Source organism: Chiroxiphia lanceolata, chromosome 9 (assembly GCF_009829145.1).
Source record: "Chiroxiphia lanceolata isolate bChiLan1 chromosome 9, bChiLan1.pri, whole genome shotgun sequence".
Taxonomy (NCBI): Eukaryota; Metazoa; Chordata; class Aves; order Passeriformes; family Pipridae; genus Chiroxiphia; species Chiroxiphia lanceolata.
In genome coordinates, this window is record NC_045645.1 from 20,205,828 (window position 1) to 20,220,556 (window position 14,729).

The window sequence follows — 14,729 nt, forward strand, 5'->3', positions numbered from 1 at the left end:
CTGCTGCCTATAATACAATCACCAGTAGGATGGTGGGCATTCCTAGTCATGGAAAAGGAATATGTGGGTTGAAACGAGCTAAAGCCCATTGCTACCTACAAAAACACTTCTGTTAGTTTTTAATTTTGCGTAACCTCTGTTGTACTGAGCTATGTGTACATTCTTCCCCATGCTGGTCTGGCTAAACCAAGGAGATATTCACCCCTTTTAATTAACTCTGGGATAAACAGTTACATTATCAGCTAATGCACTCAACTGACTTAGTTATTTATCTAAACCACCCACCAGCCCTTTGTGTGTTAAATTAGCATTCCTTGCAAAACCCTTGGACAGTCAGTCACAGCCTGCACAGCCTGTCATGTGAGGGCTCCCAGTCCTCTTTCCCGGTGGGTTTGCCATCCATTGCATCAGGCTAGCAAGGATGGGTCCTTACTCTTCTTGGCTGACAGCAGCATATTTTTTCAGCGGAAAACGCATGCCACTGGAAGCTGAAAGTCATGCAGTGACATGCCATCTCATCAATGGAACCCCACAGGGAATGATGATATAAAGATTAACCTGAGGCACATTTGGTTGCTTTCAGTAATATTGAGGGATGAGGGGGTCTGTTCTCACTGAGTTGGTAATCACAAGGTGCAATCGCTCACTGGTTCCTTGCTGTTAGTGAGTAGGCAAGGTCATTTGCAGTAATTTACTATTTCATTATATTAGTGGGAAAAGAGACCTTTAATAAGGTCTGTGACATGAAAATGAACAGGTGGACAAATGCTTCTGTGTTTTGTCCTTGAAGACAAATTCTGGGAAAGAGAAGGATGCATGTGACATATTGGTACAGCTAGTTTCAGAAAGAACACACTAGACGTAGTTTGGGTACAAAGTGTACTGATGTTTCTTTTCTTCTGGAGTAGATGTGACCTTTTTTCTAACTTTTTTTTTTGTCACAGGTATTCCTCAAATGTCAGGAATTTTATGGTCTTTGTATTCTTTCAGAGTGGTGTTGGTATGACTCAAGCTTATGCATGGAGAATTGTTGCTAAGGCCTTGATTTTATAAGTCAGTTCTGTATGAAGACCTGAAAGCATCTCATGAGCTAAAGTCAGAAGTTTTTTGTTTTTTCAAAGGAGAAAATTGTAGGAAAAACCAAAAGGGACTTGGGCAACAGCTCTGGCTTTCAGATTCTGTTTTATGTCAGTCAGCTAACGCTCATCTGCAGTATCATTTACATCTGATTTTAGGTTGTGTTCCTTGGCTCAGATGAATCAATGGTCATTTAAAATGAGATGAAACCTTATGCAAAGTTTCTGCTGGAGAAGGAAACACAGCTTGGATCACTTTCAGTCAGGTACAGTGACAGCTATTCTGCACAACCACCTGTGTGAAGAAAACTGATAACAGTTCCTAGCAGGGACTGGGCAGTGACACTAGAGCAATGCTTCAGGTATGAAAAGGCATCAGTTTCTAGTTACCAATGTGATTCACCTGGGGAAGATCCACAACCTGTTGTGTGATAGAGCTGTTATTGACTGAGAGTGGCTGATCAGGTACCCTGGTTTGAACTCTGCCAGCATTCAGAGGTGTCCAGCTGTCAGGGTTAGATAAACTCAGTCATTCTCCTAGTACTGTTAGGTTTTCATCTTTCAATCACCTCTCCCTCCTTTTACCTTCCAAAGACCCCTTTCAGGGTCTTTGTGTTATGTTTTGGAATACTTTTGATAAAGTATTTTTGTTTACAGGAAAGAGTGCAATTCTGAATTTGGGTACACTGCTCACAGACTGCTTAGTTTATGATAGTGTATAATCACTGTGAAAAGGTATTTTATCTTCAGCTGTTGGGCAATCCAGGAGAAAAACCAACCGAAAGAATTAAATTGAGCTAGCTAGCTAAATAATAACTGATAGCATTGATCTAGCTAGCTAAATAATAACTCATAGCATTGATCCATGTGAGTTTTGACAGCTGTGGTAGGAACTTTGTCATCTTGCAGGAACATAAATAGCCTGTGGAGAGACTAGAGTGCCTTCAGTAGATGGCACCATGCAAGTCCTGCTCCTCCTCCTCGCAGCTGTGGGGTTTTGCTGGGGGCAGTACAACCCCAACACCCTCTCTAAGAGGACATCTATTGTACATCTCTTTGAATGGCGCTGGGCGGATATTGCTCTGGAGTGTGAACGCTATTTAGCTCCTAATGGATTTGGAGGTGTTCAGGTAAGAGTAGTAGGAAAATGGCATTGTAGCATTTAATTAATAAATCAAAATCCCTGAGATGGAAACAGCCATCTCCAAGTAACTTTGCTGTTGGAGAGGGAGGGTTGGAAGTAGTAACTGCTGCTAGAGGCAACCCTAACAGGCCTACAGGGCCAATGATTTTGTATCTCTAGCAGGTCAGTTACAAAGGGGCATGCCTTCCCCTGAAAGGCTTCCCCTGAAAACTAAGTAAAAGCTAAGACTCTTACCTTGTTCTGAGGCAAGTGCATAAGCATTGAGGTTTGGCTTGTCTAAGGCTGTCACCACTCCAGTTACAAATACTTCCTGTGGCTTCAGCCTTCCCGTGCACATGCCCTTGAAAGTAGGCCCATGCTGGACCTGGGCAACCCACAGAAAAAAAATAAAACCTCTTTCTTGCCAGTGTACAAGACAGATATCTCTCAAACCTGGGCTTATGCTGTGGGAGAGAGGCTGGGTTGGATGCTAGCCTGCCTCTGAGGGCAGAGATGCTGAATGCATCTTGCCCTTAAAATGTCAAAATAAATGCATTTTGCCCTTAAAATGTCAAAATAAAACCAATTGATTTCTTATCAAAGTATATAATTTCATCTACAGGTTTCACCTCCAAATGAAAATATTGTTGTTACTAACCCAAACAGACCTTGGTGGGAAAGATACCAGCCCATTAGCTACAAGCTCTGCACTCGGTCAGGAAACGAAGATGAGTTCAAAGACATGGTGACCAGATGCAACAATGTTGGAGTAAGTGCCTTGAAAAATCTGTATCTGATATGGCAAGAAGTGCTGTATCAGCTGAGGGAAGGTACTGCTGCTTTCCTCTAAGGAAACATATACTGAGAAGAAACTGAAGTGGAAAAAAGTCAATAGTGATGTGGTAAAGTTGAGGCTATCACTTCACAATCACTACAAAACATAGTGAAATGCTCACATTGCTTTTCCAGGTTCGTATTTATGTGGATGCTGTCGTCAACCACATGTGTGGGGCTGCAGGTGGCTCAGGCACACATTCTACCTGTGGAAGTTATTTTAATGCTGGAAACAGAGATTTTCCAGCTGTGCCGTACTCTGGCTGGGATTTCAATGATGGCAAATGTCACAGTGGAAGTGGAGAAATTGAAAATTATGGTGATATATATCAGGTAACTTCCTCTGGCAAAAGTTTTGATTCTTTTTTTTTTTTTTTAACATGTGTAAACTCCACAGTAAGACAAAACAAAGGGTGTAGTTTCTCACAAAATCTGTGCTTAGTCACTTTACAAGTGAATGAGGTTGTAACCATAGGTGCTAGTGGTGCAAAATATTCTGAGTAGTGAGAAATCAAGAACCTGCGTGTGGAAGTTTTCCCCTGAACTGAGCCCAATGTACTCAACTCAGCCCATGACCTCATTCTTATAGCTTATAAGCTCAGCTGATCATGATAAGGAGCCCCCTTGGAAAATTGAGAGCAGTGCAAGGTGGTGCCCTGGTTGAGCAAGTTACTGATTTTTGTAGTTGGAATGTGTAACAGTTCTTTCTCAAGCTCTTTGGCCACTTTGCAGCAATACACTATGATATTTCTGCACTGGCACTGCTTCATGTAAGGCTTGCCCTGCACTGGTTCAGGTGGCTCCTAATGTGTTAATTCCTATAACATGTATCTGAAATCCTGGGTTACAACAGTTTAAAGGTCTTTCCATTTCAATCTCCACCCCAGTCCCTTTGGACTGGACCACTGTGTTTAACATTGCAATGAATTCCTCCCCTTACCCCTGCTCTGCCTTGGACTTATCCACAGACTACAGTCCCTCAGTGCTGTACCTGCTGCAGAAAGAGCCTTATCTATGAGCCACAGTCTCTTCAGGAGGACACCTGCTGTGGCACAGACTTATCCACAGCCACAGTCACTTTGAGGGGCACCTGTTCCAGCATGGCCCTATCCATGGGCCACAGAGTCTTCAGGGATACACCTGCTCCAGTGTGGCCTCACCCACAGCCACTGTTCCTTTAGAGCCTACCAACACGGCCTTAGCCCTGGCTGCAGCCCCTCCAGGGGTGTTCCTGCTCTGTCATGGGCTTGTCCATGGCCAAACACTTTGAGGTGCTCCAGCACAGCCACTGATGCTTCAAGGTGTACCTGCTGCAGAACAGTCGTGTCCTTGGGCCCCAATCCCTTCAGAGGGGCACCTGCTGTGGCACAGACATAGCCATGACCACAGACACTTCGAGATGTACCTGCTCCACTGTGGATCCATCCACAGGTTACAGTCCCTTTGATTCGAGTTCACTCTGTAGTTCCAGCCTGTCTGGTACAGCAGCACAGAAACAGCAGCAATGTCCTGGCCACCTGCCAGCCCAGGAGCATCTCCACTGCCAAAATCCAAATGTTCCCAGAGTGAGGTGATCAGCAGCACAGGAACAGCCAGCAGCAAAGGCAAAAAGCAGCCACTAATGAGCTCTAGACTCTAATACACAAGTGAGCCCTGTGCAAGCACAGCAGCCTGCCAATTAATAGCCAAAGAGCAATAACAGCTATAAATTCCATCTAGCACATTCCAATCAAACTTGTTATTTCAAAGCCTTTGAGCCCCACATTTGGCACCAAAAAGGACTGATGTGGTTTAACCCAGTCAGCAACTAAACACCACACAGCTGCTTGCTTACGGAGGAGAGAATCAGAAGAGTAAAACTGAGAAAACTCATGGATTGAGATAAAGACAGTTTAATAGGTTAAGCAAAAGCTACATGTGCAAGCAAATCAAAACAAGGAATTTATTCACCACTTCCCATGGGAAGGCAGATGTTTGACTGCCTCCAGAAGAGTAGGGCTCCATCATGTGTAAGGGTAACCTGGGAAGAAAAATGCCTTCCCTCCAAACATCATCCCCTTCTTCTTCCCACCATCCCCTTCTTCTTTATCTGCTGAGCATAGAATATCCCTTTGGTCAGTTAGGGTCAGCTGTCCTGGCTGTGTCCCCTCCCAGCTCCTTGTGAGTCTCCAGCCTACTCGCTGGTTGGGTGGGGTGAGGAACAGAAAAAGTCTTAACACAGGAGTTTAGTTTTAGTAATTGCTGAGCAGTGCTTGCACAGAGTTATCACCCCTGTTTTCAGCACAAATCCAAAACACAGCCCCATACCAGCTACTTTGAAGAAAATTAACTGTGTCTTGCCAAAACCAGCACATTCTTTGTCCCTTGTCCCATAGCATTTACATCATGCTCAAATACCACACTATCCAATCAAACTACCACCCCCTCCACCTCCTTTGATATAATACACAGATATAATCTCCTCCCCTCCCCTCCCCTCCCCTCCCCTCCCCTCCCTCCCCTCCTCTCCTCTCCGACCCTCTCCAACCCTCTCCTCTCCGACCCTCTCCTCTCTTCTCCGACCCTCTCCTCTCCGACCCTCTCCAACCCTCTCCTCTCCTCTCCGACCCTCTTCTCTCCGACCCTCTCCTCTCCGACCCTCTCCTCCTTTCTCTTTCATTTTTCTGTTGCCCAGGTCCGGGACTGCCGCTTGACCAGCCTTCTGGATCTGGCCCTGGAGAAGGACTACGTGCGCTCAAAGGTGGCTGAGTACATGAACCATCTCATTGACATTGGCGTAGCAGGCTTCCGAATTGATGCTGCCAAGCACATGTGGCCTGGAGACATTAAAGCATTTCTGGACAAGCTGAAAGATCTAAATACTGCATGGTTTCCTGAAGGAACAAAACCATTCATTTTCCAGGAGGTAATCCCCTGTTTTGCCCTTTATGTTTGTTTTTGTCTTTTGCATCTCTTTTACCTTCCTCCTTCAGAGGAACAGCAGTATGTCTTCATCCAACTTACCCCAGAAAGAGCTTTCTTGGGAACAGTGCTGCACGCATAAGTAATTTTGCTTTTTAAAAATGCCTCCACAACACATTGTCAATCAACTTTACCTTTTCTTTCTTCAGTCATGTTTTTGAATGAGTCCATCATGTATTATACTGACTTTGGATTGATTTACACAGCAGAAATAAACATATTTAAGTACTTTTTTCTCAATGTAAAGCAAGAACTAATGTTGAGTTCTTTACACTGCATTTTTGGACTCTATGAGGCAAGAACAGATGCACAGATTTTTCTTCCTGTCCCAGGTAATTGACCTGGGTGGAGAGCCGATCACAGGCAGCGAGTACTTTGGAAATGGCCGAGTGACAGAGTTCAAATACGGTGCAAAGCTGGGGACAGTGATCCGCAAGTGGAACGGAGAAAAGATGGCCTACCTAAAGTAAGGATGGAAATGCTGCTATTTATCTGGGCTACACTGGATACAACAGTTGACAGGGTAGCTTCAACTCTTTGTGTTTTTGGCTAGGAACTGGGGAGAAGGCTGGGGCTTTGTGCCTTCCGACAGAGCCCTGGTGTTTGTGGACAATCATGACAACCAGCGGGGGCACGGGGCCGGTGGATCTGCTATTCTGACCTTCTGGGATGCCAGGTAAGGGATTGCTCTTGTCTGTCTGTTCTCTGGCAGGTTGCTCTTTGCACATCTCATGACTTGCTTTGTCCAACCAACAGGCTCTATAAAATGGCAGTTGGTTTCATGCTGGCCCATCCGTATGGGTTCACACGTGTGATGTCAAGTTTCCGCTGGCCAAGATATTTTGTCGATGGAAAGGTAAGCCTGTAATGCTGACAATGCATTTGTGGTGGATAAGGACCAGAGCAGGGCCCTAGAAGTAGTCCAGCACATTTCAGTGTGTTAAGGGATTTCACTGGGCCATGTTGGATCTAGCTGGTGAAAATTCGATGCTCCATCTAGCTTTTCTCTCCCAAGAGGCTCTCTGCATTTTCAGTAAGAAGTTATAAACTTTTGAATTACAGGACATCAATGACTGGGTTGGACCCCCAAGTAACTCGGATGGCTCAATAAAGCCTGTGACAATCAATGAGGACACTACCTGTGGCAACGACTGGGTTTGTGAACATCGCTGGCGTCAGATAAAGTAGGACACTGTGGGAGAAAAAACTAAGTGAAAGCAGTTGCTTTTGCTTCATATTCCTCATGGCTTTAGAGCTCTTGCAGCTGCAGTGACAGCCGTTCCTTGTATTTTCAGGAACATGGTTATCTTCCGTAACGTGGTGGACGGTGAGCCTTTCTCCAACTGGTGGGACAACGGCAGCAATCAAGTAGCTTTTGGCCGTGGTAATAAAGGCTTCATCATTTTCAATAATGATGACTGGTAAGTCAATGAGAGAAACACTGTACCCAGAGAGAACCATAGCATCCCTCATCAGCAATACAACCCGAGTTATTCAAGTGTATGCCAAGTCTAGAGAGCTAAAATCACAGAATCACAGAATATTCTGAGTTGGAAAGGACACACAAGGATCATCGAGTCCAACCCTTAGCCCTGCACAGGACCATTCCCAAGAGTCACATGTGCCCAAGAGTATTTTCCAAACACTTCTTGAACTCTGGCAGGCTTGGTGCTGGGAGCATAGGGAATGAAACAGGGCTAGGATCAGAAAGCTCATGCTTCACATTGCTCTTCAAAGTAAGGGAGTAGCATCAGGTTCAAAAATCTTGCACACAATTTGAAATGTTTGTTTTTAAAATAATGGATAACTAGCATTTGTTTATTTTCACACAGGAATATGAGTGTTTATTTGCAAACTGGACTGCCTGCTGGTACGTACTGTGATGTTATTTCTGGACAAAAGGAGGACAACAAATGTACTGGAAAACAGGTGTATGTTTCTGGTGATGGAAAGGCTAATTTCCAGATTAATACTGACGCTGAAGATCCATTTATTGCAATTCATGTTGATGCGAAATTGTAACTCCAGAGAAGTGTCCTCCTCTGTGCATTACTGTTTCCCCTATATGTGGTTTCCTGGTTTTTGAGCATGAATGATTCTGTATCTAGTAAATAGTAAATGGCAAGTAAATTGAAGAGTAGTGCTTTTTCCCTTAATTAATTGGATGTAACTTTATTACCTCATAACTAGTGGCATAGGTTTTAAGGCAATGCAGCACTTCAATTCCCACTTAACAGGAGAAAATAAAATAAATAACCCCCCCCCCCCCAAACCAGCACCTCAGTATGTTAAAATGCAGTATTTCCAAGGCTAATACATGCACACACAGCTGTATCCCACAGCAGCCATGTTGTGGGCAGTCAGCTACAAGCAGTGCCTACATACAGTTCATCCCTTTCTTGTGGCAAACCAAACCTGGGGTCTTGGCCAGTGAAGGAAGCTGGGCCATGCCAAGCAGTTATTCCAGTCTGTGGCTTCAGTCAAGCCAGTGGGTTACAGTTTGTGCCCGTACAAATCAAACCCACAGCTCTTCTGTTGTTATCCCCAGTGGTTTGCTGCAAATGAACATTCACTGTGGGGGGTTCCAAAGGTGTTCCAAGAATGTCGCTGTATATCCAGGCATTGCTTACCCCTTGTGACAGTGGCTGAAACACAGCATATTCTTGTCTCTGTGGTGCGTTAGGCTCCCTTATTCTGTAATATCTCAGAGAATTACACAGACAGAACTTTCCCTATTTCCTTGTCAGCTGTGAGAAAATACTGACTTAAAAGGCAAGTGTGAGCTTTGCTTTAAGTCAGAGTGTCTGCTAGGCCAAAAGTACTTATTGCGGCCTGGTCTGGAGGGGAAAATAGAAGAGGGTTGCTCAGATTTGCAATTTTTGAGGTCAAGGTGTATTTTTAAGGGCTCTCTCTCCCACCCTTTTGTGGTGAGAGAGAGTATGTGTGGATGTTGGGGGTGGTTATTGGCTCTCAGAGTGCCCGAGGGCTCAGAGTGTCTGTCAAAGCAGTCATGGTGTAGGAAGAGTGTCCCTGGCCCAGTGCTGGACCTACCATCTGTCTGCCGTGCTGGCTATGTCCAGCACTACCTGGATCCACCCACGCAGCCCTTGGATCCACTCACTGGAGCATTGTCAGAGATCGGGAGATTCATGTGGCAGGATGTTCATAGCCAGTGCAAACCTGTTGTTTGCCCACAGGGGCAGGTCAGGAGCCCTCCTGCCCCTTTGAAATTGATTGGCACTGCCTGCTCCTCCTGGGTTACTGTACCCATGTTTGTTTAAGCCCTGCATTCAGCTCTAACCCTCAGAAACACTGTGATTCCATACTAGCTATTATTCAGACACTACCCAATCCCAAATGGAATCATCAGTCCACATTTCAAATTACAAATCCACCTCCAAGCCCCACAGCTTTTGTGGCAAATGACTGAAATGACACACATTGATCTGAGGTGTCCATAAATCAACAGGCGGTGCTGAATATGGAGAAGATTATGTCTGTGCCTGTGAACATATGTGGATCTGCTTTCCAATTATGTTGGAGTGTTTTGCAGTGAGTGTTTTGCCTAATGTAGACTCAGATGGCTCTGCATTTCACAGTGGAATTAAATAGAAATATGGAGAAAAAGAAACCATGAGACTGTTTCCTTATGTGTAAGTAAAACTTTGTGGGCCAAATGTTCACTGCTTTGAAAGGACCTGACCTGTTTTTTGTTCCTTTTAATTTCAGGCTTTTTGACACATTGCATTATAGTATGAGCACAAAGATGATGAAGGAAGCAACAGTGTCATCCAGAGCAATGCCAGGTCTTTCAGATATCTCACAAACCCCAGAGTTACAGTCAGCTTTACTGATGATTACTAAGTTTTTTAAAAAATTTTAGTATTAGGAAATATTTATTGTTATAATTTCTATTCTCACTCTTCTGTATGTAAATTGAAGGCACTAAGGCCTTAATCTTGTATACTAGTAATCAGGGAAAAATTGGAATTATGTTATGAAATTTATCAAGTTTAAAGTAAGATGTTTGCTGGGGCACAAGAAGATGTCTAACAGATCTGCTGAAGTGTAAAACTTTAGAATTTTATGGGCATTATGCAATATTTCATTTTCTGTGGCAAGTGGTGCTCACTTTCATTGGCCAACCAGTGAGTTTAATTGAGTAATGTCAAAACCTGTTATAGGTTTTTATTTTTTTTTTTGCAATATGACAAGTCTCAAGCCTTCCAAAATACTATCTCAAACTCTAGAAATTCTGAGATGTAAAAGAAAGTAAAGATTTGAATAAGAGTTGGCTTTTATTTTCACTCCAGATTTGGAGTTTTCCAGGTACACTCTCTTCTCATTTTTGTATTTTATTTTGAAATCTGGTGTAGAATTTAAACATGGGAAAAGTCCCCAGACCTAACCAGCTGGGATTAAGCACACAGAAAACAATATTTCCAGTTTTAGGGATATACCAGGTAGCTGATTGGAAAAAAATTTATGAGCAAAGGTAAATACTGCTGACTTTTATGTACTATCTGGTTATCAGATGGATTTTAAAGTGAATGGAAGAAAGATGACAGTTAGTAATAGATTATTTTTCGTTTGAGATCTGTGAGATTTCCAGAGAATTTTAACTAGTTCTTCAGTTCCTTCACTGGAGAAGAGCATGAATGCAGCTGCTGGGTCATGAAGAATTGCTCATTTGACATTGGTTATGCAGAAGGTGAATCCATCCATCTTTACTTATGATGAATAAGATAATAGTGTATCTGAGAAACTTGCCTTCTGTCCTTCTTTTGTCCCTGGTTCAGCTGCTCCAGCTGCCCTCTGTTCTACTCTGTTCTATTAGACTTCCACATTTATCCCAGTTTTGCTTTTCCTGCTTTTCTGCCTCTTCTGTCACATGACAAGTACCATTTCCATCCTAGCCAGCTCTTCCTTTGTGCTCTTTGAGAAGCTTAAAGGAACTGTGTTAGATTCAGACACCTCCACTCTTTGAACAATTTCATCTTTTTACAGAAATATAGTGTCCTCTTGGATAATGTAGAAAATGAACAACCCCAAAAGCAATGATGGTTTTATGAAAGCTTTTGCATTTATGGTACACCAAAGCTACTAATGGTGAGTGTTGAGGACACCTTTAAATAAAGAACAAGCTGTTTATTTTCTTTATAATGTGCTGGAGTAACAGTGGAATGAGGCTATAACTATTGTCCTGTAACTACCATATTCAAGCAATATGAAGCCTATGAAAGTATGATTTGGAATATCTACATTTCACAGGTACCATAACTGAAATTAAGCAGAATTTTGTATATATCAACACATTGTTCAAACATGGTTTGTTTTGTGCTGTACAACATATGGAGGCATTTAAGGGAAGTAGACTGGAACAGAAGGAAGATCAATGCAGAGATAATTAATTTGCAGTGTAGGTACAAGAAAAATTCTTTAACTTATTTCACCCAGATGGTCTGTAAGTATCCATTATTAGCAATGATATCCCTTAGAGAACATTTTAGGAACAGTAGTTAAATGGTTTTACAGAGAAATTTTAAGACTCTAACAATTCTTGTTTAAACTTTACTATGGTCCTCTAGTTGACCATCTTAACTTCTGTCCTCTATACACTAAGGAAATTTTGGGGCTGCTGGTAAACCCTTAACAGTTAACACCTGCAAAATCAATGAGGAATAATTTATAATTTTCTCATTTAATTAATTGTAGTTGTGTTTAACTGGGTGATAAAGAAAAAATGTCCTTTGCTTTCTAAATATATCTTGTGATGGGATGTTTTATTGTAGTGGGGTGGGAAAGGCAGTAGATAATTCAGTTTTGTAAATATAAAACACTTGTTCACTTCAGCCTGTGACAATTAAAATATAGAAAAAGAACAATAAAATAAAGCATAGCAGTAGGTATAATTTTCTTGCTATGTCCTTTTGTTTTGGCCACATGCTCTCTGAATATGTGTAAACAAAGCACACTGCACTGAATTAAGCAGAACACCGTGTAATACCATAAAATGCAAATTCACAAACATTATTAATTTCAAATAATATATTTCATTGTTTAATTTACTTTTTATTTAGTTAGTTTTATCCATATCTATCAGGATCTTGCACACAAAAATCAGACTACTGTAATCAGAGAACACACCAGTAGTATGAAAGCTCACACTTTAAGGGGCTGGTTCCAGGCAATAAGAGTTTTCTGATTATTTTATCTCTTATCTTCTGTAAGTCACAATAAAATCCCTATCTTTATAGCTGAAGTCATTTTCCTCCAACTTTGGAGGATTTGCTATGCAACATATGAAGATGCCTTCTCAGAGCATTACTGGGTATAAGTAGCAGTCACTGAGTGGAGATTAAAGGAGGTAAGCAAGTAATTTGATAAACTGGAGAAATAATTGTCTCAGTCAACATTAATTTCTGATTCTGTAGATGCGTAATAAGTCTGTAGATTTGTTCATTCTTTTTTTTCCTCTTTATTTTTCTTTTTCACTTTCTTTTTCTCCTTTTTTTCTTTTTTTTTTTTTCCCAATAGTTCTGTCTCTATATGTAGCTTTCAGCATAATAGTGATCAGAATTTAATGGAAGTGGTGCACAATAAAGCAAAGTAAATGGCTACTTGTATATGCAACTGCACATATTTAAGTTATATATGTGGACACATTCAGGAAGTAAACACTTTCACATTCATCCAGTTAGAAAAAAGAAAGCATGAGTTTGATACATCACAAGATTATTTATCCTTCTAGTGGGTTTAATCCACAGAGTTAAAATTACATATTTGTCAGTTAAGGTGAAATAAATAGTGGTATTAGAAAAACCATGAACTTCTAGTGTACTGTCCATGAGTGGACCAGAGGGTTAAGTTTCCTGAATTATTCATGGCAATTTATTTTCTCATCTCAGTGCTGGAAAATTTTGTTCAGCTCTGTGTATGTCTGTGTCAGCTTATTATTTCCCTGAATCTCTGTTATTTTTCTAACAGAAGAAGTTCTGTAAAGGGAAGCTAACAGTCTATTGTCTTTTTTATAGAGACTGAAAAATTTTATTCAAGTTATCATTTTGTTTTAAGGGGAACAAATTAAGAACTCATCACACAACACTAACTTTTAAATTGTTGATCATGTGTTTATCTGCAATCTGTGTTTTTAACAGTGTTAATCTATTAGTCTCATTTCACAATGTATGCTAAACAATATACAGATATTTTCTTTGCAAGTGTTTTCATGCTATGGCAATTTTAACTTTGCCTAAATGTTAAATCAGAATGATGGTGGTAAGAATGACTGCTATTACCAAATATATTACTAAACATGTTGTCTTTCAGATTGCATTTAATACGAAAGTCTTGGTTATGAATATTCTGGTGACACTGAGACAATAGTGGTGAATTCTCTCTGGCTACTAGAGTCAAAGTGAGAGTGAGTGTTTGGATTTTCACCCAGTTGGCACACTGAAGAATTGAGAATTGCCATAAATAGCCAGAGCATTTAATGTAGGATTAAGAAAGTGACTTACACCCTGTAGGAGAGCAGAAAAGTGTGAGTAGTGCTGTGGCACTTGTGAGTTGAAAATGGAAATGCCAAACATTTGTCAGAGAATGACATTGTCTTCCACTGTCTTCATTGGTCCTAAAATAATAACTAGATTGCATTATCCAGGCACTAAGACTGAGAAGTAGCCACCTTAATTAACTGCATTATACTTTCTTTTTATTCCAAGATTTATGTTTTTGGTTTGTTTTTTTCCCCACAGAAAAAAAAAAAACAACGGGGTGATGTCATGGTAATATACAATGTTGCCTTGATATTTTATTTTTCATTTCACTTGGGAATAAAGCCTTTGGAAGCTTAGCAGTTTCTGTGTGCTCATAGTTGACAAACAGTAATAACTGTGGATGCTAATTTCTGCAACCTTCTGAATGCTCTATGGAGCATGGAGTCGGTCAGGAGACCCTTGAAGAAAGTTAACCTTTAGAATTTGGGCAAGATGACTACAGGGAACTAATTATGTTTATAATAATGAACATTCAGACATTGGCCTAATTTACACTGGTATTATTCCTGAGCTGTTCCCTTGGAATGTGTGTGGGGGAGGTGGTTACTAAAATGTTGACTCATTATCTTACAGGACACCATGGTATAGTTCAAGTATTGGAATTGGTCTGTATTTAAAATACGACTTTTTTTTGCACCATTATTGTCCAAACTTTTCTGTCTTTAAGGTTTGGAAAGAATATCTGTGCTTGGAAATTGTCAAAGCTCAAATAATTGCTGCCTGGGCTCATAGGATAAAAAAATTCACTTTAGAATAGCCATATTTGGTCTACAGCATATTTACAAAGCTGACAAAATTGGAGAAGTGATATAACTTCACTATGGAGGGCTATTTTTTTCTAAAAGAAGGGAACACCCCATAACTCAGCCCTGATTTACTATTCCTATCTTTCCCATTTGCCATGGATTAAATAAAATTGCTCTTCCTATGTCTGCTGACTTTGGAAAAATACTCATCTTCCAGATTCACAAGTGGCTTTCTGTTCATTTGATCTTCACACTCAAATGCCATGTTATGTTTATCCCACACTTAGAGATCAGAAGGTTGGATAAGACCACTGGGGTCATATCAGTTGCACTATAATTACAAGATGATCCTCTCGACTTGCCTCTTAAATGTTTTATCTGGTCTACTTTGAACATGGCTTTGTTGATGCATCAGTGACTTCTTTTGATG

At 41.1% G+C, this 14,729-nt stretch overlaps 1 protein-coding gene across 3 annotated transcripts; it reads left to right on the forward strand.

Moving 5' to 3' along the window:
- Window positions 1-2,020: 2,020 nt before the first annotated feature.
- On the forward strand, window positions 2,021-10,687 carry LOC116790675 (pancreatic alpha-amylase). 3 transcript variants are annotated; one of them, XM_032695842.1, is made up of 12 exons: window positions 2,021-2,206; window positions 2,822-2,968; window positions 3,169-3,366; window positions 5,708-5,938; window positions 6,327-6,460; window positions 6,548-6,670; window positions 6,751-6,850; window positions 7,057-7,178; window positions 7,290-7,415; window positions 7,827-7,925; window positions 9,724-9,800; window positions 10,629-10,687. In XM_032695842.1, the coding sequence occupies exons 1-12, from the start codon at window positions 2,036-2,038 to the stop codon at window positions 10,670-10,672; spliced, it is 1,572 nt and encodes a 523-aa protein (XP_032551733.1). In that variant the 5' UTR covers window positions 2,021-2,035; the 3' UTR covers window positions 10,673-10,687. The 3 variants fall into 3 exon arrangements, with proteins under 3 accessions (XP_032551733.1, XP_032551735.1, XP_032551734.1); XM_032695844.1 differs by lacking the exons at window positions 9,724-9,800; window positions 10,629-10,687 and adding an exon at window positions 9,464-9,488; XM_032695843.1 differs by lacking the exons at window positions 9,724-9,800; window positions 10,629-10,687 and having other exon boundaries at window positions 7,827-8,150.
- The last annotated feature ends 4,042 nt before the right edge of the window (window positions 10,688-14,729 follow it).